The 27,068-nt window shown below is 43.3% G+C and overlaps 1 protein-coding gene across 1 annotated transcript in view; it reads right to left on the bottom strand.

The window, feature by feature from the left end:
* The window catches only part of WWC2 (WW and C2 domain containing 2), a 186,987-nt gene extending 165,932 nt beyond the window's left edge, over positions 1–21,055 (bottom strand). The window contains 1 exon segment of the mRNA XM_003359464.5: positions 20,542–21,055. Within this exon segment, the coding sequence (XP_003359512.3) occupies positions 20,542–20,672 (131 nt within the window). The 5' untranslated portion in view covers positions 20,673–21,055.

Here is a 27,068-nt window from a genome sequence, read left to right as displayed (position 1 = left end):
ACTAAGTATCTTCTTGTTCTTGAATTTGTAACACGTACATGTATTATCTACATGTATTTTTCAAAAGTAATAGAAAAGCACTTTTAATCACTTAAAGGAAAAACTGCTGATTGATTCTGTTGTTGCTAATATAACTGAGTCATCTTTCACCACTCAGTAGTGGAAGGGGGAAAGGAGGTGCATTTTACCCCTAAAGCCTGAGGACCACAGTAATAGTGCTGCAGAGCCCACAAAAAACAGCAAAGGTGGCGCAGGTAGGAGAATATTTCGTACAAAGAATAAACAAACAAATGAAGTTAGGACACCAACACTATAGAAGATGAACATGTCTACCTGAAGGTATTGAATTAATGGAGATAACACATGTGGAATGACTACGGGAGCTCCTGACTTGCAGGGAACACTCTGCAAATGTAAGATCATTATCACACCATGTAGGTCACACTCACACAGGTGTATATACCAGCTTCCAGTTACCTATTGGGTGACATGCGCTGAGAGACACACCTGAAAAATTTCATTCCAACCCTCAGTCAATTTGTAATTTATCAGGAGAGACAAGAAACATGCACACACACTTATATACACATATAGTCAATTCTAGAGTGAAACACATTCCATCTTCAGGTATTCCTTGTAGTGGGTAAGTACTAATGACCTTTTGTTTTCTGACAAATGACAAACTGGCTTAGCATAGCGGACAAATCCAAAATCTGGAATCAAATTTTGGCTCTTTACTTTCTACTCAAACCTCAGTTTTCTCATCTAAGGGGAAAAACGACATTATCTACCCTGCAGAAATTGCTATCACATAAAGACAGACAAGAGAACCCAGAAATAAGTCCTCACATACATGGTCAAGTGATCTTCAACAAGGATGCCAAGACTACTTGATAGTGAAGGACAGCCTCAATAAAAATGAATATACACAAAAATTAGCTCAGAATGGATTTAAGATCTAAATATAAAACCTGGACGTTCCCGTCGTGGCTCAGCAATAACAAACCCAACTAGTATCCATGAAGATGTGGGTTCGATCCCTGGCCTCACTCAGTGGGTTAAGGATCCAGCATTGCCATGAGCTGTGGTGTAGGTCACAGACATAGCTCAGATCCTGAGTCGCTATGGCTGTGGCCTAGGCCAGTGGCTGCTGCTACGATTTGACCCCCAGCCTGGGAATTTCCATATGCCACAGGTGCAACCCTAAAAATGCAATAAATAAATAAATATAAAACCTGAAACTCTAAAAATCCTACAAGAAAAGATAGAGTAAAAGTTTGTGACATGGGTTTTAGTAACCATTTATATGACATCAAAAGCACAAAGCAACGAATACAAAAATAAACATATGGGACTACAACAAACTTAAATAATTCACACAGCAAAGGAAATGATCAACCAAGTGAACCTACAGCATGGGAGAAAATACTGCAAACCACATATCTACTAAGGGATTAATACCCAGAATACATAAAGAACTTATGCAACTCAACAACTAAAAAACAAACAACCCTATTTTAAAATGTGCAAAAGACCTGCACAGACATTTCTCCAACAAGATACAGAAGCAACTTAAATCTCCATCAACAGAGAAATGGATAAAGAAAATGTGTCATTTATACACAATGTTCATATGTAACAAGGATGAAACTAGAGGACATTATGCTAAGTGCTGTATGCCAGTCACGAAAAGATAAATACAACATGATTCCATGCTACGAGGTATCTAAGTTAAACACTTACACACTGACAGTAGAATGGTGGTTGTCACTAGTGGGGGAGGGGTAAAAAGGAGTTGTCCAAAGAATACAGTTTGGTTTTGGCAAGATGAAAAAGTTCTAGAGCTCTGCTACACAACAGTGTGCATATCTTTTTTTCTTCTTCTTCTTTGGCCCCACCCATGGCATATGGAAATTCCCAGGCCAGGGACTGAATCTGAGCCACAGCTGCAACCCACACCACAGCTGCAGCCAACACCAGATCCTGAACTCACTGTGCCACATCAGGAACCCTGTGCATATCATTAATACTACTCTATAACATCCTTAAAAATTAAGATGCTAAATTTTGTTATGTGTTTCTGACCACAATTTTTTAAAAGCCTACGATAGTCAAATGAGATAATACATCTAGCACATCGACCAGACTTCTAGCACATTAAAGGCCCTCAGTAAATGACTGGGATATTATTATGATTATCAATTCTTTATTTTTTTTTACTTTTTTAGGGCCACACGTGTGGCATATGGAGGTTCCCAGGCTGGGGGTCGAATCAGAGCTGTAGTCACACCACAGCCACAGCAACGTGGGATCCAAGCTGTGTCTGTGACCTACACCACAGCTCATTAGCCCACTGAGCTAGGCCAGGGATTGAACCTGATGGTTACTAGCCAGATTCGTTAACCAATGAGCCAGGACAGAAACTCCCTATGATTATCAATTCTGAGAGCTCCACTGATGGTGCCTTATAAAGATATGAAAATTAAAAAATGAGGAGTTCCTATCATGGCGCAGCAGAAAAGAATCCAACTAGAAACCATGAGGTTCCAGGTTCCATCCCTGGCCTCGCTCAGTGGGTTAAGGATCTGGCATTGCTGTGGCCAGCATCTGTAGCTCTGACTGGTCCCCTTGGTTGGGAACCTCCACATGCTGCAGATGTGGCCCTAAAAAGCAAAAAAAAAAAAAAAAAAAAAAAAGAAACAAAAGAAAAGAAAGAAATTTAAATTAAGGAAAAGTTAGCCAAGAGAAGGAAAGGAGTAGGTTGGTTAACACACACACAGCCGTAGATCCAGTACATGTGCTACAACAATACAGTCAGGCCAAGTTACTAGGGTAAATGACTTATCAACAAGGCTCTATGTAATCAACAATTTTCGACAAATAAATGCTTTCATATTGTTCTGTATATTACCTTATTTAAGGGGTGGGCAAATTTTTTGTATAAAGGACAAAATAATAAATATTTTAGCCTCTGCAGACCATGCTGTCTCCATCTCTCTATTCAGCTCTGCCATTACAGTGTGAAAGCATACAGAAGGTACTAGCCTTAACATAGCTCTGTTCTAATAAAATTTTATTATGGAAGTTTACGTAATTTTCACATATCAGAAAATCTTCTTTTGATTCTTGGAACCATTTAAAAACCTAAAATCCATGGTTAGGTCACAGGCCATTAAAAAAACAAAAAACAAAAAGCAAAAAAACAAAACAAAAGAAAAAACAAGCAAACAAAAAAACACCGAACAGATGTGAGCAGGATCTGGCCCCCAGGTAACAGCTTGCTAACAACCACCTTAGAATAACAAAAGAAAAAAGATTATTTTATGTTTACAGGATGGTCAAATGTTTTAACTTTTCCAACTAATTTTGTAACTAAATCAAATAACTGGACAATACTTAAATTATTTTACCTGGCAAACCTAAAAGATGTAGATACTAGAAATGTTCTCTCCACTGTCAACCAACAGATCGTAGACATTTCCTACTTCTTATATCTGGGTAACATTCTTCACAAAAAATTATACATATCAACAATTTCACTGTTTTCCTCCACAATGTTTGATCAGTGGCATCTCTGCAGTGCCAGGACGCAGGTTTGGTTTGATTCCTGGCAGGCACAGTGGGTTAAAGGATCCAGCGTTGCCACAAATACAGCATAGATGTCAACTAGGGCTCAGATTGGAACCCTGCCCTGGGAACTCCATATGCCACGGGGCGGCCAAAAAAGAAAAAAAAAAAAAAAAGAAGAAAAAGGATGATAATTTAGGGATATCATGATTTTAACAAACACTCTTTAGTTATAAACATGAAATATTTAAACTTTTCTCTGTAAAGAGGTTTTTATTTAAATAGTAAATTGAGGATATAATAATCATTCAAGTGGCCCCAAAGTAGGTCATACATAAACAAAAGACTTACATAAAATGTTGTCTTTCCCCCTAACCTGCAGCCTTACTCCCTGAAAGTAACCACTAATAAAGTTTCCTTGTGCAAAACCATTCTAGTTGACAAAGAACTGAACATAGGAGTTTATGAGCGTGTATGTTTAACTCAATTAAAATCATAGTAGAGATCTTTGTATCTCAATACCATACCTTTCTTTATCAATTCATGGTACTTATTTCTATATGCCATGATTATTTAACGTGGATAAAGGTGTTTTTAATAAAATTTATATATATCACACATACATACACATATCCCTTTTCAGCAGCTGACCCTGTGACTATGAAAACGCTAAAATGACTGATTTTCCAACAAATGAAAATCCTCTTTAAGACCAGAAAAGGAAAACCAGCTTCCCTGTTCTTTTTTAATCCCCAAATTATTAATTAACTTAGAAGGATTTAATCTTAAAGTAGTAAAAAATATCCTAGCTGTACTTGCAAAGGTAACTTGTACCTACTTCGCAGCTAGGACATCACTTCTGATATCTTGATGAAACAGAGCTTTAGACAACTTCTGTTTCCATTGTGACTAACTTTAAACTCATCAACAAACACATGCAAGGTCCTAGGATGAACTGCTTAAGCACTATATAATTATCAATATGGATGAATATCAGAACAAAGAAGTCTGGGGTTAAATATGGACCCTGGAACAAGAACTGACAACAGTGGAAAGGAACTTCTTATGTAAGAGGCATAGTTTTCTATGATTTGCACATAAAAACTCTTCTTAATGAATTATGTGAATATCCATCTCAAAAACTATACGCTCATTTAAATTCTCACTCTTATCGCAGAATATCTTTTAGAATAAACATCCTAAAATTATATGGTTTTTTGGGGGGAGGGGTTGTTGTCATGGCTGCACCTCATGGCCTATGAAAGTTCTCAGGCCAGGGATTGAATCCCAGCCACAGCTGTGGCAACACTGGATCTTTAACCCACTGTGCTGGGCCAGGGATTGAACCCACGTCTCTGCATCGACCTGAGACACTACAGTCAGATTTTTAACGCATTGCCCCAAGGTGGGTCTTTAAAAACATAAGAATCCAATTTAGATTTTCAAAATTAAAAATAAGCCTTGTTTCAAAAAAGAAATCACTGTTGTCCAACATACAACATGCATGGCTGGCCACAGAGAGATGCAAGAGTGTGAGGGGGGCACCTGACTTCTCCTAAAGGTGGAGGGCTCCCCAGGTCCTTCTGAAATCTTCAAGAAGACAATTATGTTTTCTTCCTGCAAACTGTGTAAAGAGCTAGTGCTTCAGGGTTTGTTCTCAAGAGTGAGCCGGGGAAGCAGCAAGTGTGCAGGAGGAGGACAAAGGGCGTCTCTCCACAGAGTCCTATGCTCAGAGGGAGAATTAATTAATTACGTTATCACTATAAACCCCTAACCCGGCCTGGTCCCAGCCCTCTTGACTCTAACTGGGGAGGTGCCTTCCGCAGTCCAGCCAAACTGCCAGCCCTTCTGGGGAGTGAATTCACCGGGAACCCATCCAGGAGCCTTCACTGCAAGACCAGCTCAGGGCTTCCCTTCAAATGGGCCAAGCTCTGCCCTTGCCACCGCCGCTAATGTAGGTAAACACTGCTAGCTTAACCAGCACAAAGGGAGCATAACAAAAATCACGCAACAAAATCAAATAGCCAGCAGTCACCGGGAGTCAGTAAAACTTAGACTGGAGTAGGGTAGAGAGCAATGAAACAAAACCATCAGGACAAAAGGAGACTTTAAGCAGGACATAAAGTGTGGAGTGGGGTGGACGAGGGGTGAGGTTTAAAAAAGAAAAGACAGAAAGTTGAGAAATTTCAGAGAAATCATGAGTTTTCTATGCAAATCATTACAGGGGCTTCTTTTCGGCCACAATAGTAAATAAACCCAGACAACTCAATGCTAGGCTACTTGCTTCGGGGCCTGAAGTCTTTCCTCATTTGAATAGTATTTTAGGAATGTTTTGTCAATGTGTCGGATGATTATTCACTTCTACCGCATTCTTCCCTTCACCACGATGATTATGGTCGTAGTAACCATTTATTTTATAGGCAGAACATTCAAACAGTAAATGATGACCTTTTTTTAACGTGTTAAAATTCATATATTTACCCAAAATTCTTTTAAAAAGGAAGGTTAACTTTAACAACTGTTGCTCATAGCAACAGAGGAACAAAAGATTTTTCACATGCATAATCTACGCATTTAATTAAAATTCACAAACTTGGATCTCAAACGGAGTCAAAAGTAGAAATGTAAGAATACTGGATTCCCAAACAGCAGCAGATACACAGTATTTTGTTCAGCTGTGACAAAGACAAAGGGGGTGGGGTGGGGCAGCAACTTGTGACAGGGATAAGGAATGTATTTAAGTTTAGAGACTCCTTTATAACCACCGTCTTAGTGAAGCGCTTACATTCATTCTTTCAGGTAAGTTTCATAACATAAATAAATCAAACAAAAATACACCAATACTCCCTTTTCCTTTCAATCACTTCACTTTTACCAAGGCCAGAGCCCCAATCCAAATCTAAGTAGCATAAGGCAGACTCTAACACAGCAATTCACAGGAAGAGATGGTTTTTCCTCCAAGACTTCAGCTCAACTATAAGAGAACAAGTAAAAAAGAATTCAAGCAAGTTCTGTAACTCGGGAGTTCTCTGATGGCCTCAAGGGATAAGGCTCCTGCGTTCTCACCGCTGTGGCTCTGGTTGCTGCTGGGTGGGAAGGTTCAATCCCTGGCCCAGGAATTTCCACATACTGCCTATGCGGCAAAAAAGAAAAAAGAGAGAGAGAGAGAATCTGAAATAAACGTTGCAACTCTCACTGGGGAAGAAAAAAAAAAAAAAAAGGATCTGTAACTCATACACTTGTGAAACCCAGGCATTCTCAGAGAACAGACTGCCCATCAGGGCTTCAATCAATGAAAGAGAGAGAGTTCTATTAAAGAATGTGGAAGAACAGGGGCCTCAGCATTATCGCTTTGAAAATCCTCCATCCTTAATAATCTATGCACCCATAAAAAAATAAAATAAAAACTAAAAAAAAGAAAGAACAACAACAAAAATAATAAGCAATCCACCTGTCCTCTCATGGAGGTGGGGGCATGGAAGGCAAATTTGGGGAAGGGATGGTCCCACATAAGCCTGGATTGGGAGAAGGCTGTGGTACAAGGTCAGAGTGTTTTTAGAACCAGAAGATGAGGTCTGACAACCTAACAGCTCTCAGCCTCTGAATGAACTGAAAACACCGAAATACGGCAGAAGCGACAGAATCAGATCTGGCTTTAACTGAGCACCTAATATGCACAAGACATTGTGCTGGGCGTCCTGTGAGGGGGCATAAAAAAATAAGAGTTGCATGGTTTAACCAAATGGAGCCTACAAACTAGTTTGAGAAAATTAAAAACTCTGAAAAGATAATAGTTCAATGTGAAAAGTCCAGACAATATACTTAGTTTTGATGCAGATGCTAAAAACAAGCACCATAAGATGAGGCACTGGAAGATGACCTGTGGCTGTGCTGTTAAGGGAAGCATCAAGAGTTGAAACACAGGCAAAGTCCTGAAGGGCGACTATTACCTCCAGCCTCAAACCCCAGTCCAAGGACCCTTCTGAGTAGTGCCTGGAGGTTGCGCAAAGAGAAAAGCACAGCTCTGAAGTCAGACAGACCTGGGCATGTCCTGCCACCACTGCCTAACAGCTCTGTGCCCTGAGACAAGTGTTCACATGTTAAGCCTCAGTTTCCTACAATGGGGGCACTAATGGTTCCTGTCAAAGGTTTCATTTATTCAATAAATATTTGCTAAGAGCTTGTATAGAACTAGACACTGAAATACAAGAGTGAACAAGACAGACACAGGACCTGCCCTCACGGCGCCTTAAATGACATACATGAAGGTTCCACAGATGATATTTATTTCCATCATCATCTTCATCATCATCTTTAGCACAGTGGTAGAAAGTATAAGACATGCTCCAGTAAGAACAAAGACATCATCTTAGCAGGAACGAGGATTCATCCCCACCCCCCGAAAAAAAAACCAAAACCAAAACACTGGCATCCTTCAGGATTCAGTCCTAGAACCTCTTCTTTTCCCTCTCGCCCAAGAATCTCACCCCATCTCACAATTTAAAAATACTATCAGAGCTCCTACTGTGGCACAATAGGATCAGCAGAGTCTCTGGAGCGCTGGGATGCAGGTTCAATCCCCAGCCCAGCACCGTGGATTAAGGATCCAGCAGGTTGCAAATGTGGCTTGGATGTCATCCCTGGCCGGGAAGCATGAATGACTGGCTGACTGAATGAATTAATAAATAAATAGAAAAATAAAAATACTACTTATGTATACCAAATTTAGTATCTCCAGCTCTGGAGCTGTCTCCCAGACTCCAGACTCTATATCCAGCTGTCTGTCAGATGTCTCCGCGTGTACATCTTAACAGACTTCTCAGACCTCCAAATCTGAGAAGTACTGAACTCTGGAGCACTGATGCAGCTGAATACCAACCAAGAGTATTCATTCTTTGGTCTTTTCCCATCAGCAAGTCAGTAAATCCTTCACTCCTCTCTTTTCCTTATGTCTCACATATCTAAAGCATGAAAAGTTTTTTTTTTACTTTTACCTAAAAACATATCCGGATCCACTGACTCTCCATCTCCAAAGCCATCATTCCAGTTCAAGATTTGATTCTCATCTAGGTTATACTACTACAATAGCTGCTATCATTCCCTTTCCATAAAGCAATCACCTCTTAAAAAATGGATAACAACAGGGGAGTTTCCCTTGTGGCATAGTGGAAACGAATCCGACTATGAACCATGAGGTTGCAAGAGTTCGATCCCTGGCCTCGCTCAGTAGGTTACGGATCTGGCATTGCCATGAGCTGTGGTGTAGATCACATATACACATGCACACTTGTGTGCACACACACACAAGCAACCCATTATTCCTCTATTCAACTTAAAACTCTCCAGTGGCTCCCAGATGCCCCTAAAATGTCGATGGTCTACAAGGCATATATGACCAGATGCCCTTTTTATCTCTCTGCCTCCTCTCATAAGACCTTCCTTCCTCCCTCTGTCTCTGCATGGCAGCCACACAGACTACCTTTCAGTTGCTTGAACATAACAACCTCCCAAGCACAGTGCAGTCCAACAGAACCTTCTGCACCAACAGAAATGCTCTATATCTGTACATGTGGCTAACTGAGCAATTAACATAAGGCTAGTAAGACTGAGGAACTAAATGCTTAAGTGTATTTAAATTTTTTTTTTTTTTTTTGGTCTTTTTAGGGCCACACCCACGGCAAATGGAGGTTCCCAGGCTAGGGGTCGAATTGGAGCTATAGCTTTTGGCCTACACCACAGCCACAGCAATGGGGGATCCAAGCCGCATCTGTGACCTACACCACAGCTCATGGCAACACCAGATCCTTAACCCACTGAGCGAGGCCTGGGTCCTCACGGATCCTAGTCAGATTTGTTTCCACTGAGCCACGACAGGAACTCCTAACTTTATTTGATTTTGATTAATTTTTTTGGAGGGGCGTGGAGTGCAGTGGCTTGATGTGGGATCTCAGTTCTCAGACCAGCAATTGAACCTGGGCTGCAGCAGTGAAGATGCTGAATCCTAGCCACCAGACCACCAGGGAGCTCTCAATCTTGATCAACCTAAATAACCACATACTCCTAGCAGCTATCATACTGGACAGAGTAGGGCTAGGAGCCTAACTTGTTTCTCTGGCTGGTCTCTTCTTCCCCCAGATCTTCACATGGATGGCGCTTTGTTACCCCCATGTCTCATCGAATGTTGATGCCTCAGCAAGGCCTGACCACCCCACTCAAAGTAGCTCCCGCCGGCACCACCATCACTCCACCTTGTGTATTTCCACTAAGACACATTCAGCACTGCCTTTAAAATGTGTCTTACCCAAACTTGAATATAAAATCCATTAAAGCAGGGACCTTGCCTATTTCATTCAACACTATTAGGTTCCCAAGATGCATGTGCTTGGCATATAGGATTTTCAAATGTTTGATGAATGCTTAAATGAATGAGTGAGAGAGTGAATGACCAGGAGGCCACATCTTTAAAAGCAGGCTGGGGAAAGATTATGGAGGCTGCTGGAAGAAAGCAAGGATCCTTCAAATACTCATATTTCATTTCCATGGGCATGGGGCCCTGCAGTGTTCCTAAGTGCCCATGGGGATGGGTAGTCTAAGCAGGGCACAAAGGAATGGTATACACACCAAGCAAGTCTTCATCCTCAACTAAGGATGAAGGGTTCGATCCCTGGTGTCGCTCAGTGGGTTAAGGATCTGGCATTGCTGTGAGCTGTGGTGCAGGTGGCAGGCATGGCTCAGATCCCCCATTGCTGTGGCTGTGGTGTAGGCTGGCACCTGTAGCTCTGATTTGATATCTAGCCTGGGAACTTCCAAATACCTTGGATGTGGTCCTAAAAAGACCAAAAAACAAAAACAAAACAACAAAAAAAAAAAACCAAAAAAAAAGAATACACAGTATAGAGAGTATTCCTGACCAGCCAAAAAGTTAGCAAACCTGGACCCATAAGCCGACAAAACTGATAACCCAGGGACACCATGTACAATATGGATTCTACACACTCCTTCACTGTCATGATTTCAAAGAAAAAAAAATGATTGGCATTTTAAGTTACATCTGTTTAAAACCATAACACTAAGGGAAACTACAGAGTAAAACTTTACTCTGTGCCTTTCAAATCTTTTAACGTAAACGTGATCTACCATGCTTTAAACTTCATTGAAGATCAGCGCCACTTAATAAAATCACCCTCGTATACAATGGAGCAATAATGGAGCAATATCGGTAACATAATTCCAGGTCTATCACCAAGTCAGAATTCTCATCAGGAGTTTATAGCACAAATCTCTGTAAGTCAACCTTTCCTAAATAGGAATTGTCAGCGCTCACATATAGTGTGGCCTGAGTGGTGACCACAACCACTGCTAAATCCGACACATTCATTTGTCCAGAAATACTTGGGACACTTTTTTAGCTAAAAGTCACTAGTAAGTCAAAATAATGCCTACGATTCTTTAAATTTAAATCTCCTAACTGCACCCCCTGGGGGACCATGTAGGTTAAATATACACCTGTGTTCAAATTCTCTAGGGGGACCACTGTAACTCCTCCTGTGTTTTAGAAGTAAAAGAACAGCTTCCAAAGCTTACCTCAGTTACTCCGTCCTAAACCACTTCCCAGTGGGCTCTAACTTCAATGCTACTCTCTGCTCTCTTCTCAGAACCAGGTAGTCTTTACTGACATCAGGGTTAACAGCACAGGAGCAATTATGTACAGAGCAAAACAATTTTAGCCCTTCATAGCATCTTTAGAACACTCACAACTATAATAGGTACCAGCTTGGTAAAGTAAAAATAATACATGGAATTATTTTCTATTTGATCATCATGGCCAACTTTGTGATTTTATAAATACCATTAATACATCCCAGGAAAGTCATGTTTCCAGCCAAACCAGATGACTATAATATTTATACTTCCAAGAGTAAACTGTGAACAAATAACTATGGGAGTTCCACTGTGGCTCAGAGGGTTAAGAAGCCAACATGGTGTCCGCTGGTGTCTGTAAGGATGCAGGTTTGAACCCTGGTCTGGCTCAGTGGGTTAAGATCTGGTGTTGCCATGAGCTGAAGAGTATGTTGCAAATGAGGCTCCAATCCAACCCTTAGCCCAGGAACTTCCATATGTCACAGGTGCGGCCCTAAAAAGAACAAGAAAAAAACTATGGTACTTCTAAAAGTTTTTTGTTTTGGCCTGTTTCTCTCACGTCCCCATGTACAATTCCAGCTGTGTCAGAGAAGAATGGGTTTGGAAAACTTTAAGTAGCATGCTGCATGTCCTTAAAAGATAAGTAATAAGAGAAGTAAGGAAACTCCTCCAATTCAGCACCCAAGCATGATTCGTTTTTATACATCAGGACCTAAAGTTGTTTATGAAGTCGATCATCAATGAACACTAATAATCATGCCATTTTTATCAGTTAAGATTAATACTTCTCTTAATACTTATCTTATATATAAGATATTGTAAACACTTCATCATTTCACTTTGTATCACGAATTGGCAACTTTTTCTGAAAAGGGCCAGAGAGTATTTTAGGCTTTGTGGGCCATGTACAATCTCGGACACAAATTCTTCTGTTTTTGTTTGTCCTTTTTACAACCCTTTAATGATGTAAGACTGGCTGGACGGATACAAAGAAAGAAGGCTGCAGGCTGATTTGGCTTTTGAGCCATAGTTTGCCCACTGCTTTTCAAGTATACCAAAAAAACCATAATTACATAGTATGGTCACACTTTGACTAAAGAAAAACACTTTCAACTGTTTTTTGTGTTTTTCTGTAATTTTTTTAAAGTAAACTATTTCTTTTAGAACAGTTTTAGATTTACAGAAAGCAGTTAGTGCAGGTTCCATATATCCTACACTTTTCCACAATACATCAGTGAACCAATCTTGATACATTGTTATTAACTAAGATGCATAACTTTTTCAGATTTCATTAGCTTTTACCGAATGTTCTTTTTCTGTCTCAGGATTCCATGAGGACAGCATATGGTGTTCACTCATCCTGTCTCCTTAGGCTCCTCCTGGCTGTGACAGTTTCTCAGATATTCCTTGGTTTTGAAATCAGTTTTAAGGAGTACTGGTCAGATATTTTGTGAAATGCCCTCTATGGAGATTTGGTGAGTCTTTTTCTCATGATTAGACTGGGGTTATGATGTTTTGGGGGGGGAGAAAGACCACAAAGAAAAATTGCCATTGCCATCACATCGTATCAAGGATACATCAATGTGACTTATCACTGTTAAGTCATGATCACCTGGCTGAGTCTGTGTTTGTCAGGTTTCCTTCAACTTTTTTTTTCCAAAAAACAATTAACTGGAGTTCCCATTGTGGCTCAGCGAAAACAAATCTGACTAGGATCCATGAGGATGCAGGTTCGATCCCTAGCCTCGCTCAGTGGGTTAAGGATCTGGCGTTGCCATGTGCTGTGGTGTAGGTTGAACACGTGGCTCAGATCTGGCATTGCTGTGACTGTGGTGCAGGTAGGAGGCTACAGTTCCAATTTGACCCCTAACCTGGGAACCTCCATATGCAGCAAGAGTGGCCATAAAAAGGAAAAAAAAAAAAAGAGATTTTAATTCTTACCATATTACTAGTTTAAAGCTTTTAAACATCAAATCATTTTGAATAAGCTGTCTATACACACACATTACATTCATTGCCTACTTTATGCACATCTATGCCTCTTAAAGATATATCATATTTGAGATGAAGACAAAAATAAATATGCACTCTGTTAGAATATTCTACTTTTTTTTTTGCTTTTTAGGGCTGCACCCGAGGCATATAGAGTCTCCCAGGCTAGGGGTCCAATTGGAGCTACAGCTGCTAGCCTACGCCACAACCACAGCAATGCCAGATCAAGCCACGTCTTAGACCTGCACCACAGGTCATGGCAATGCCAATCCTTAACCCACTTAGCAAAGTCAAGAATCAAACTGGCAATCTCATGGTTCTTTGTCGGATTTGTTTCCGCTGTGCCATGATGGGAACCCCATACATTCTACTTTTAATTTCTCCTAGCTCTTCTTCCCCTGCCTCTTAGGAGACATAAAAAGGTGGAGAGAGGAGTTCCCATTGTGGCGAAGCAGAAACAAGTCCATCTAGTAACCAAGAGGTTGTGGGTTCACTCCCTGGTCTCGATCAGTGGGTTAAGGATCCAGCATTGCCATGAGCTATGGTGTAGGTTGTAGACACAGCTTGGATCTGGCGTTGCTGTGGCTGCGGTATAGGCCAGTGGCTACAGCTCTGATTGGACCCTTAGCATGGGAACCTGGGAACCTCCATATGCTATGGGTGCGGCCCTAAAAGGCAAAAAAAAAAAAAAAAAAGGTGGGGTGGTTAGAGTGGCAAAAGCTAAAAGGCTAGAATGAAGGAAGAATTTCTACATCATATTAAAGCTATCAAAATACTGAAGAAGGAAATGCAAATCAAAATCACAGTAAGATACTACCTCACACCCACTAGAAATGCTTAAGAAAAAAAAAGAAAAAAGGAAATGTGGTTAAGATGTAGAGAAACTGGAACACTTGTACATTGCTGGTGGGAATGCAAAATGGTGCAGCTACTGTGGAAGAGTCTGAGTGTTCCTCAAAAAGTTAAACAGAGAATTAACATATGACCCCTCACTCCACTTTTAGGTATATATCCAAGAGAACTGAAAATATAGTTATATAAAAATTATACATGAGTGTTCATGGCAGCATTATTCATAATAGCTTAAAAGTAGAGACAACACAAATGCCCATCTGCTGATGAATGGAGAGACAAGGTGGGGGATACCCACACAATGCAATAGTATTTACAGTCATAAAGAGGAATGAAGGACTGATACGTGCTACAAACACAGGTGAACATGGATGAAACTTGGAAGCATTATGTTACGTGTAAGAAGCCAGACACAAAAGGACTCAATAGCATATGATTCTATGTGCATGAAATGTCCAGTATAGGCAAAAGCACAGAGACAGAAGGTAGATTGGGGGCTGCCAAAGGCAGGATGAAGGATGAGCAAAGAGCTCTTAATGGGGATACAGTTTCTTTGAGGGGTGATAAAAATGCTCAAGAATTACATAATGATCATGGTTGCACAACACTGAATACACTAAAAAACAATGAATTGTACACTTTAAAATAGTTAATATTATGATGTTTTTTATTTCAATTAAAAAATAAATAATTGGGGAAGAGAAAAAACTACTGAAGACACTGAGAACATTCTGAACCTATATATTTGGTTAAGTCTTTTTTAACGCACAACTTATCTACACACTGTGCCTTTGAAAAACCCCTCTCCTATTGTACTTCTGTGGTAATTTTTTCAATAATGGGAGCTTCAGAAATGGAAATTCTAACAAGAAATCAGTTCAATCGGGAGTTCCCGTCATGGCTCAGCAGAAACGAACTTGATTAGCATCCATGAGGACGCAGGTTCGATCCCTAGCCTCGCTCAGTGGGTTAAGGATCTGGCATTGCCGTGGGCTGTGGTGTAGGTCAAAGATGAGGCTCTGATCCCGAGTTGCTATGGCTGTGGTGTAGGCTGGTGGCTACAGCTCTGATTGGACCCCTAGCCTGGAACCTCCATATGCCATGGGTACAACCCTAAAAAGACAAAAAAAAGAGACCAATTTCAATTGAGTTCATAGGACTGGAACATACATAGATGAGGGTCCTGCCCCAAGGAACTTACACTGTATTGGGGCTAACACTGTTACATTTCAGTAACTCCCACATCAGCAAACTGAGGTTGGCCACACTCCTCTAGAGTGATGGCATCCATTTCCTACAGACATTTACTCAAAAGAAGTGAGCAAGTGCCATACCACCTGCAAGGCAATATCTCTGAATCCCAAAGGCAGGCAGTGCAGGGCCCGCCCAGGCTGCCAGGCTGTTTCTACCCTCTCCCCAGCACAAGAGGACTTGTTCACAGGAAATTTAAATCCTTACTGGCTCCAAGGCAACATGTTACAGTGGCTGACTAGGTAGCTCACAACTTGGTGATTTGTAGCTTTAAAAAGATAAATTACTTATTTATAAATAATAGCCTCTCTTGAAAATGCAATTATTGCCCTGAGTCATCCAACAAAATTAAACTGCAAACTACGGACTACTAAAGTCAGGGAAGAAACCTCCACCAGGTACCAAGCAAGCACTTCATCAAGGGTCACAGAAAACTGTTGAAAACAAGAAATAGCATGTTGGGAATTTTAGGAAGACAGCATAGTTTAAATTAGTGCTTCTCTATACTTCAAATATCATAATCACTCAAATAATTCACAGTAACCACTTGGCACCCAGACTGGGACAGAAGCTGCTGGACAGGGACGATTCCCAGTGGTCTATGACAATGATAGCTGAGATTAAGGCTATTGGGGTTGATTTTGCTATCTTTGCTCTTATAGGTAATTCACATCTTTATACTTTTTGTCAAAATGCAGCAGCTTAATTCTCTCATTATTTTAAATATAACTGGAAAATCAATTGTCCCTGCTTATTGGTGGTTAGGGGTACAGGTTTTGAAAACCTAATAATAAGAAAATGGAAATAAGAGAGCAGCTCAACTAGTATTCTTTTATTAATTTAACAAACTTAATTCATTAACTGACCTAACCAACATTCATTTAACATCTACCAGATACAAAGGATACAGAATAAGTAATTAGGTCTTTTGAAGAATTCACACTCCAGCAGTAGGTTTAACAAAATCACCTGCTTTGACTTTAAAACAAAGACAATACAGAGTTCCACAGGGCCTCATCTTAGGTGCCACAAACCGAGCCTGGAAAGCCGAGGTTAACTCAATCAAGCTGGTGACACACAGCAGACATCCTTTTCCTCCTCATTGTCATCCTCCCTGACTCCTGGGGATTTCTTCCCTTCAATTAGAAGGTCAGGTTGCTCAACATCTGATCCCAGCCAGAAACTGAAGATTATGGTCTATCAGCCCGTTTTAATGTAAAGTCACTTCACGTGGTGGTAAATCTTTTAAGTTCAACTAGACAAAGATACTGCATCCCTGGGTAGATTCCAATCCAAGGACAGTAAATGAATAGGATTCCACTGGGAGTTAGTAAAACCACTCATCCTGTCTCTGAGGCCTGCCCACCTTAGCCACCTACTCCTCCCAGAGGCAAATAAACCCATCATGCCACCTTTTCTTCCTATGTTGAATACAGTGGCTTTTTTTTTTTAAAGCACCAGACCATTTGGCCATGATCTATGGCCCTCTGTAAACCCCAAGTGGTGAGGTCAAAGGGTGTCGGTAGTGAGCAAATTAAGAGGCGAGGAAGTGAGCCCACCTGCAAAACAACTACTGGCCCGCTTGTGGTGGGGAGGGTTGCTAAGGAATCATGGACAAGGAGCTTTCCCCAGGATTGGGGTGTGGGGAAAGGAAGGGCAAAGTCAAGATTGTTATAGTAAAACTATATTCAGGTTGAAAGAGAGCCCTTAATTCTTCCCCAAACTGAACTTCTAATGTGCCCCAAAATACACTGAACTTCCAAGTTCTACCTGGATCTGCACTGTGGTTCAGTGAGGTCAGCTTGATGGGTCCCCAGGCCACACTCCCAAGGTGTTCACCCTGTGTGTGACGAACCCAGGGGTCACAGAATCCTACACAGTTGATAGGGACCTTTGACGACCAATAAAAACTGGTCGGTCAGTCTGAAAAATCAACCCTGGGCAAAGAGGTTCTCCTCCATCCAAAGACCCTGAGCATGCCCAGGTGTCCAGGAGGTTTAGAGTGAATGATCAAGGACACAGGCTCTAGAGCCAACTATCTGGCTTCAAATCCTGGCTCCACATTTAACAGCAATGGCAGCCTCCCTATGACTCAACTTCCCTACCTGTAACTGGAAGGTAATAATGGCGTCTGCCTCCTAGGAACACTTGGAGAATAAAATGAGATTACAGTTGAAGAGCTTTGCACAGTGGCTGTCACACAATAAACACTGAGAAAATATGTGCTAACACATCCACCATTTCCAGAGGTAACCTGAACTGTCACTCAGTTCCTAAACTGCAATGACAACAAGTACTAGTCTTTGACTGGACCAGTTGTGGGCCCCCAAACATCCGAATGGGGTAGGTGGTATGATCTGCATTTTAGAGTTGAAAAAAATGGAGCTTTAGAGGGGTTCGGATACTCCTCCAAGCTTTCTCAGAGGTGAGCAAGGAAAGCTGTGATCACATCGCAGCAGTCTGCACGATGTCATCGACCTCCAAAAGCTTGAAAGCATTTTAAAATAATACTTCAGCATTCTAAAATCACTACTCATTTAATAAAATTATGTTCTCGTGAAATCCCCCAGCCTTTTCCTAGGACATTTGCATAATTACCTACATAATCAGAAAGACCTCACAAATTTGGATAGACCATTAAAAACACAAAATCATGGAGTTCCCTGGTGGCCTAGCAGTTATGGATTTGCTGTTGTCACTGCTGTGGTTTGGGTCACTGCTGTGATGCGGGTTTGATTCCTGGCCCAGGAACTTCCACAAACCATGAATGTGGCAAAAAAAAAAAAAAAAAAAAAAAAAAAAAAAATCATTTTCCTTAACATAAACATGATTGGGTAAATCATCAGGGCCATCTTAATTGAATGGTTTTAAAAGTTCAAAAGTACTGCAGTTCCACAGTTTATCAAGTCACTTTTCTTTCAGGATTTGTAATTTGATCCTGGAGAAGAGACACACTCCAATTGGCCTTTGTACCATTTCTCTTTCCATATGTTTGGAAAGTGTGTAACAAAACTGACCAGAGGGAACAGTTACCCCAAATACCCTCTTCTACCATCTCTTAACACTGTTTAGACACCTCACTGCCCTAAAAGAAAACACAGTCAAATTTAAACTATGTCTATGTTGACTCTGATTTTACGGAATATCTTTAAAATTCCAATACTGAAATCCAGAAATAGTTATAACCAGCTAAATGTATAAGTACCTAAAGATCCAACAGCTTCAAGGAAAACTGAGTAAACAAATCATCTTAGTCAAAACTGTTTGTCCCCATCAAATGAACTGGTTCCCAGTTTCCTGAAAAACCGAGTTTGTGATAATTGTTAATCCATTAACAATTTAAAATAAAAGACATGCTTAACTTGTTTAAGAAGTAGTGATATAGATAAGCCAAGCCATATAATTTTATTCCACTTTCTATTTGCTCTACCCAGGCCATTAGGTATTGCTGTAATCCTTGTTGGTAAACACAAATGAGATACAATAAACATGTAAACTGAAGCAGAAAAGAATCTAGAATGCCTAAAAATTTCAAGAATGCACTGCAGTTTCAATAGCCTGACACTCCAAGTATCAGAAAGCAGAAAGAATTACAACTGTAAAAGCCAAATATTTATACAGGTGCTTTAAAAGCCACTGTTGGGTGCACACCATCATCGACATTTACTATCTGTTAAGCAGTTTCAAAGTGCAATAACTGGCTTGGAGCATGAAGTTTATGACAACAACTAAGATGTCTGGAGAGACTGTGAAGGTGTGAGGCTTGTCATAACTTTCATCAGGCCAGCAACAGGCAGCCAAGCTGGAGCAAGACCGAACCTCAGCACAGGTGCCTTTTTTCATTTCAAGAGGGAAACCTAAACCGATACCTTCATGGATAATTTAACAAGGATTGTTCCATAAATTTATAATGTCACTTGCGACTTTCTTATAATTGCTCTTTAATAGCATTCAAAAACAATATTTGTGGGTGGAAATATAAGTACAAAACTGCTCCAGCTTCAAATTGAGACAAAGCAGAGTGTTTAACAGAAGCACCTACAAAGGTTATAAACTTCTAAGGCCATATTCCATAAAAAGCTGGAAAGAAGTTTCAGAAATGACAAAAGTCCAAATGTTGGAGTTATCCTTAATGGTAAGTTATTTAAAGTTATAAACAGGAATACCTCCTTAATGGACAGTTAACAAATTTACAATTAGGAACTCCTCTCCTACTATTCTTATAATAATTTTAATATAAGAATTTTCCTTTTCAGATTAAAAAGATGGGAGAGAGAAACATTTGTGATCATTCAACTAAAACTTCGGCTCCTGAACTTCTAAGATGATGAAATGTTCCTCCTCTTCACTTCTGAGCGGGAATAAAAAGTGTGTTGCAAACTAGAAAAAAAATCATGCTAAGCTCAAGTAAGTCAACGTTCCTTGATAACCAAGGTTCCTCTCCACTGTTCATTTCACTACTTCTTACTTCCAAACAGAATCTGCCTTTTCAAGATCTGGAAGTCAGTTCAAGTTTTCAGGTGAAGACTAACACTAGGCAGCAAAACCCCAAACAAACGTTTGTAAAATCTGAGGGGCGAGGTCAATGACATTCACCGCCAGGGCCCAGCGAGGAAGGGTGCCTGGGACCCCTCCATGCCCAGGGCCTCCTGACCGGTGGCATGCCCCATCAGGAACGTGCAGCCAAGGCGGGGAGCCAAGAACAGCCAAAGAGATGCCACAGGTGGCCTGGACGGCAAGTCGGCCCCACCTTGCACTTAGGCCTCCTCCCGGGAGGCCCCGGGCCCGGCCCCGCCTCCCAGGCCCTATGTACCCTCCAGCCTCAATTTGGCCAACTTTAGGCGGAGGCGAGCTCGGAGCAGGGCTCAGGTGGTCCCTCTGGGTCTGTTAGCGGGACACAGAGTGCCTGTCCAGGCGTCAATTCCACCCTTCCCTCTGCGCCCGGAGCGTCTAAAGGTCCCAGGGCCGTCGGGAAGTGGGTGGGCAAGGGGGCCCTGGAAGGGGCGGCCCCAACCAGCCCCTGCCTGGGCGGCTGGCCGGCTGACGCAGCCCCGGCTCGGTCAGACGGTCCCGCTCCTCCTTTCCGGGACCCCTCCTGGCACCCCGGGACCGGCGACGCCCCACGCCCCACGCCCCCCTAGTCGGCGGGCGCCGCCGCTCGGCCGGGTCTCCCGGACAACAGCAGCCGCCGCGCTTCCGAGGCGGGTCCCTGCGCCCACCCGCGGCCCGGCCGCCCACCTGTCCCGGGGGTCGATCCAGCTGGTCCTCCGGGTGTTGTGGTCGATGTAGAAGACCTTGCCGTCGTAGTCCCTGGCCTCCTCCCAGCCCCGGGGTAGCGGCAGCTGCCCGCTCCCGGCCCTCCTAGGCATGGTCGGCGGCCTCGCCGGCGAGCGGCGCCTCCATAGGGACCCGGCGCGGGACGCGGCGGGAAGGCTACTGCCCGGCCCGGCCGCCGCACCGGACCCGTGTGCCGGCGAGGGGCTGCGGGGTGCAGGGCGCGGCGGGGCCACGCGCGGGGGGCGCCTCAGGAAACCTTGTTCTCGGCCCCGCCGGGGATCAGTCCACCATGTCTGCGTCGGAACAGACGATCGAACCCTCCTCCTCCTCCTCGCGGCTGCCGCCGCTGCCTCCGCCTCTTCCTCCTCCTCCCCGTCCCCCTGTGGCCGCAGAGGGTCGCGGCGCCCAGGCTGCCCCAGCCGCCGCCGTCTGGGCTCAGATCCGGGAAGCTCGGCTGAGCCGCGGCCGTGGCGGCTACGGGCCTCCTCATTTGCATGTTATTAGCATGCGCCCCGCCCACGGACCGCCCCGCCCGCCCCTCCCCTCGCTCCTCATCTGCATGCACATTCCTCGCCGCCACATTCCAGGGCTTAACCCTGCAGCTCCCGCGGCTCGCTGCGCCTGCCGGGGCGCCGGCCTGAGCCAGGGGCGGGGGAGGGGAGCCGAAGGCCAGGTGGGAGGGAAGTGGGCGAAGGAATGCGCTGCTCGCCCCTTCCCCGTGACCCCCAGTATCTCCCTACGGCCAAGCACTTCGGGTTTTTAGAGTTTCCGGACTGGAAAGACAGCTAGAGAGAAGTCTCCGTAGCGCTCTCAACCTCTTTCCGACTTCTAGGGAAACCACACGACTTGCGAGAGGAAAGGGGTGGGGACGCTCTCTTCGGAAGAAAAAGTCCCAACAAACAGCGAGGGCACAGAGGCTCCCCCATGCTGCGCCCCGCGGACCCCCAGGGCGGTCCCGGCCGGTGGGAAAAGTGTGAAAAGCCCCGCAAGCCCTTGAAGCGCGTTGGTGGCGTGTCCCGGGCGGCCTCGCCCCCGGGGCCTCTGCAGAGCTCCCGGCCCTCGGTGACCTCAGCCGACAGGCCGCGGGCCTGGTGGAGGAAAGCGAAGGCGGGTCCCGCTCTCTGGGCGCCGCGACACGCCTGCCCCAGTGGCCCGCGGAGGGGACTCAAACCTGAGTCCGAGCAGCCGCTGCTCCTCCAAACCTTCCCGCACTACCCCCCCACCCCGCTTTTCTCCGCGGATGTCGCCGCCCTCGGGCCTGGGGCGCTTCACCCGCGGGGCCCCTCTGCCGCTGGCCTCCGCCGCAGAGCTTAGCTGGACGTGGACGCACCCCATAACCAGCCCCTTCGGTTCGCTCCTGCCCCGGGAAGACCCTCACTCCGAGCCCTGCTCTGGTCTAGAAGGCGTGGGCCACCCTGCTGGAGGGGACTCCTGGCAGCCCGGCGGCCAGGCTTTCCGGGCCTCTGGATGTGACCGGGAAGGAACGTGGACTTTCCCTCATTCCACAAGCTTTTATTTATTCAGCAGCTACTATGTCCCGGTCGGCCCTGAGGAGGGGCCGGACGTCGGGCGACGGTGCGAGGAGCAGCAGGTCTGGCAGGGCCCAGACAACAGAGTGTTTTTCGCCCCCAGCCCCTGGATCTGGAGGAAGCTTCCCAGTCCACAATGACAGCTCCAGCCAGGTCTATACCAGCGTCCTCCATTCTTACCCTTCCAGATTACTAACCAGCTTCTTTTAGACTTAAACAAACAAACAAACAAACAAACAAACAGGAAGACCCCGGAGATCAGTCATTCACCTCTGGGTGTGAATTCGCCTAATCCTGCCGGCTAATGCTTAAAAGACTTCCCACCTTGTGAGGGACACAGCGGTGGGCAAGGGCTTTCAGCGGTGTGCTAAAACGTCCGCCTCCCTCTCCTGGATTCACAGGCCAGTAAGGGAGTCCAGTGGATTTGTGATTCACTGTGCTGGCTCTGGTGAAGTTGGTGTAGCGGCTGCCTTGGCGGGTGGGGATGGCCTCTGGTTCTCCAGGCTTTCGGGGCTTCTGAGGTCAACCTCGAAGGAGGAGGAGGATGGTCTTGCAGGGTAAGGACGGAGGATCAGGCTCAGAACAGCTTTACGGCGGGACTGGACTTGCCTTCTCTGGCGAGGGCCTTAGAAGAGGTTGTGTTGTCCTTGTAGAGTCAGGGCAGAAACTTTAAACACTGGAAACCCTGAAGAGCTCAGAAGGGAAAGAGCTACCAGAGGGAGCAGGAGCTGGGGAAGGGAGTCACCCAAGACAAATTCATTTACTTTGTCTTTCTAGGCGTTCCTCATTTACACCCAGGAAGCCAGGCTTTGCCCTTACCAAAGGGACATCCCCCAACCCCCACCACCTCCTGGTGCTGTGTTCAGCCCAGCTCCATTCATCAAGAAGTGATCACAGAAGGCATGCTTCTCCAGTTCCAGGTGAGCTGTGCGTGACATCCTAGTGGGTAATCTCAAGGTTGTACTTCTGAATGTTGTGCAAAAGGTGAGACTTGTCTAAAAGTAATCTCTCACATCACTGAGTGAAGGAAGTGCTTTGTTTTTGACCTACTCTAAACCGGCCCATTAACGTGGCCAAAATTCGTGTTATGGTATACTAATAACATCATTCAGCCAAGCCATTCTTCTTTAAACCTTGCTTCCTGGAGTGCTTTGTTTCCCCCAAAACAATTCGGAAACGTGTATTGTAGTAAGATGGCTACATCCTACTATTAAAAACAAAACAAAGTAATATGCTTTTTGCTGTTGTCACCATTTATTTCGTTTCACTGGGATGAACTATTGCACAATACTTCTCAGTATAATTTCAAATTTGATAAGCTTGCAGATAAATATTCTTACACAGCTTCTAAAACCAATGAGGAATCCAGAATAGCGCACAGCAGTAAATGGCATTTATTGTTCCATAAATCTCAAGACTTCAAAAAGGGACTCTAAATAGACATACAAAACTCTAAAGCAGTTAAGAGACAAACTCACTTCTTCTCCCCCACTGGGTAGCACAGGAAACATTTGGTTACACAAAAGCAGCTAAGATGACAGAAGGGAAAGTCACTCCTCTACAAGGTTTGTTGGTTTTTTGTTGTTATTTTAATTTTATTGGAGTGTAGTTGACTTACAGTGTTGTGTTAGTTTTAGGTATACAGCAAAGTCAATCAGTTATACATATGTATAACTGATTATATATATCTGGAGTATTGAGTTTATTTATATTTATCAATCACAGAGTATTGAGTAAATTTCCCTGTGCTATATAGTAGGTCCTTGTTAACTTACTGATTTTTGTATATAGTAGAATGTATATGCCCTTCCCAGCCTCCCAATTTCTCCCTCCCCTCCAACATTTCCCCTTTGGTAACTGAAAGTTTAGTTTTGAAATCTTTGAGTCTTTCTCCACAGGGTCCTTTTTTGTCTTGATCAAGTATGCATTCTGCTATTTTTTTTTTTTTTTTTTTGTCTTTTTGCCATTTCTTGGGCCACTCCCACGGCATATGGAGGTTCCCAGGCTAGGGGTCTAATCAGAGCTGTAGCCACCGGCCTACACCAGAGCCACAGCAATGCGGGATCCAAGCGTGTCTGCGACCTATACCACAGCCCACAGCAACGTGCACTCTGCTATTTTGTGTTCACCCAATTTACATAGTACCATCCCTTCAGAGAATTCCTGATGGCTAAATGATAAGATTTCATTTCATTTATATTCACATCTATAAAAATAAAATAAACATGAAGGTTATCCCTAGTTTATCAATAGATGCACTTGGATTTCCTTTGGTTCCAGTTGATCACCGGCAGAGCAGGATGATGCTGTCTGCTCTCCTGGATGCCACATTACCCTAATCTATGCACTAGTCGCTGAAGAGTCTGTTTTCTGGCCTTCAATTCCCTGTTTTCCAGGCTTTGCATTTTCTCCAGTACTAATAGTCTATGGAGATGAGCTACCATTAAGCAAAGCTCCCATTAAAGAAAGCTCCCATGTCAATGTCCAAATCCTGGGAGGCAGGAAAACTAGTGATATCAAAACTGGGAGTAGAGGAGTTCCCTTGTGGTGCAGCAGGTTAAGGATTGTCACTACAGCAGCTCAGGTCACTGCTGTGACACAGGTTCAATCCCTGGCCCAGAAACTTCCACATGCCTCAGGTGTGGCAAAAAAAAAAAAAAAAAAAAAGATTGGCAGGTGAAAATTATTTCAACAGATAATTGGTTATAGCTATCCAATTTTAAAATATATGTATTTTTAATCCAGCAATTCCAGTGCTATGATTTTACCTGTGGATATTAAAATTCCTCAAGATGTGCAAGGATGTTCACTGTAGCATATTTGATAATAACAAAACTGAAAAGACCACCATTGTCCATCAGTAAAGAACTGAGTAAATGAATTATACATACTCAGCAGGTATGTAAAAAGCATTGCAGGGAGTTCCCTGATGGCTCAGCACATTAAGGATCCAGAGTTGTGTTGTCACTGCTGTGGCATGGGTTTGATCTGGAAACTTCTGCATGCCATGGGTTTGGCCTAAAAAATTAAAAAAATAAAATAAAAAGCATTGCATTAAAATGTATGTGGTGATAAGAAAAGATGTCCAGGATCTGCTTTTTTTTTTTTGGTTTTAGGGCCACACCCATTGCATATGGAAGTTCCCAGGCTAGGGGTCAAATTGGAGCTGCAGAAGCTGGCCTACACCACAGCCACAGCAATGCCAGACCTGAGACATGTCTGCAACCTACACCATGTGCAGCTCATGGCAACACCAGATCCTTAACCCACTGAACAAGGCTAGGGATTGAACCCACATCCTCATGGATACTGGTCGGGTTTGTTACCACTGAGCTACAACAAGAACTCTGGAAACATGTCCAGGTTTTTTTTGGGTTTTTTTTTGTTTGTTTGTTTTTTTGTCTTTTTGCCATTTCTTGGGCTGCTCCCGTGGCATATGGGGTTTCCCAGGCTAGGGGTTGAATCAGAGCTGTGTTGTGACCTACACCGCAGCTCACGGCAATGCCAGATCCTTAACCCACTGAGCAAGGCCAGGGATAGAACCTGCAACCTCGTGATTCCTAGTTGGATTCGTTAACCACTGAGCCACGACAGGAACTCCTAGAAACACGTCCAGGGTCTTTAAGTGAAAAAAGGCAAAGTACAAAGGATGCTTGCTAACTTCACTGGTGATGTGCCAATCATAAAATTTAAAGAATGCAGCTTCCTCTGTATGTCCCTAGTATCAAAGGAAGAGTTCAGACAATAAATTAAGAGAATGGGGGCTGCCAGGAAGGTCCCGTCAGAGCAGTATGCATGAGGAAAATGATCATTAAAGAAAAGGATGGGGTAGAGCTGTCTGGACTCTGGACGTGATTCCAAATTGATTGGACTCGCATGGCAGGGCGTGCTTGTAGAAGGAAATGGATGTTGGAATTCCAAGGTGAATCGGGTGTGCAAGAGCCCAAGACTGGCTGGAGCCGTCTAGTTAGGAGACTGGTGTGATAGTATAGGTATGAGAGAGATAAAGGTCAGGATTAGAAATGGGGTGGGGGGCACAGAAAGGAATGATCTGGCAAGAATTTGCTACTGATTAGATTAAGCAGCGAATAGACCAGAAGGAGGAATCTGGTATGATTCCAAGATTTTAGGCCATCAAGACAGACTCAAATAGCCGAAATAAATGAGGAAGTCCAAAGGGGGATCTGATATGGAGTTTGATTTTAGAAATTAGAGATACCCAGCAGAAAGTGAAAGGTCAGGACTCCAGCTCAAACAAAAGGTCAGGACTGCAAATACCTGGTTGAATGTCACCCATCTGAAATTCTGTAAGGGGCTAAGGATTCAGGACTGAACCTTGGGAAGGAAACATCAGTGCACGTCTAATAGAATTAAGTAACCCATCTATAATCCTATTTTTGGCCTATAACGCTTCAGTAATTTGATATGATTTAGTTTATTTCTTTGTAAAATGTGGTCTCCATTTTCAGTGATGTGTTAAGAATTCCTTACTAGCGTGTAATCCATCTCTGAATGAATTATTGTTATAACCTTTATCGTTATGCTATTGAATCAACTCATGTGTAGGACAAGATAAACTGGTTTGCAATATTTTAATATCTTCTGTTTCCTCAAAGAGATCAGAGATTATATAAACCGGAACTTCTAAATAAAGAGAACTTTTTTTTTTTTTTTTTTTCTGAATCAAACGTGAGACTTTTTGTTTTTGCTCTTCTGCAACTGAAATGTTAAAATACATGACATCTCTAAGTATTATGACTAGGTAACCCTAATCCACAATTCCTAAATGTTACTGTCTAGACAGTCCTTAAGAACACAGGCATGTGAGTTTTAAGAATCCCCAGTGCTGGGCCAAACCTGAAACCTCCATTACCATAACCACTTCCCTTCCAGTTAATTATTATAGCAACACCTTAGGCAAAAACAATCATTCCATATTCCAATAGTAAGCAACATCAA

The sequence above is a fragment of the Sus scrofa genome, chromosome 15, assembly GCF_000003025.6.
Source record: "Sus scrofa isolate TJ Tabasco breed Duroc chromosome 15, Sscrofa11.1, whole genome shotgun sequence".
In the NCBI taxonomy this organism is placed as follows: domain Eukaryota; kingdom Metazoa; phylum Chordata; class Mammalia; order Artiodactyla; family Suidae; genus Sus; species Sus scrofa.
This window is presented reverse-complemented; position numbering and strand designations above follow the sequence as displayed.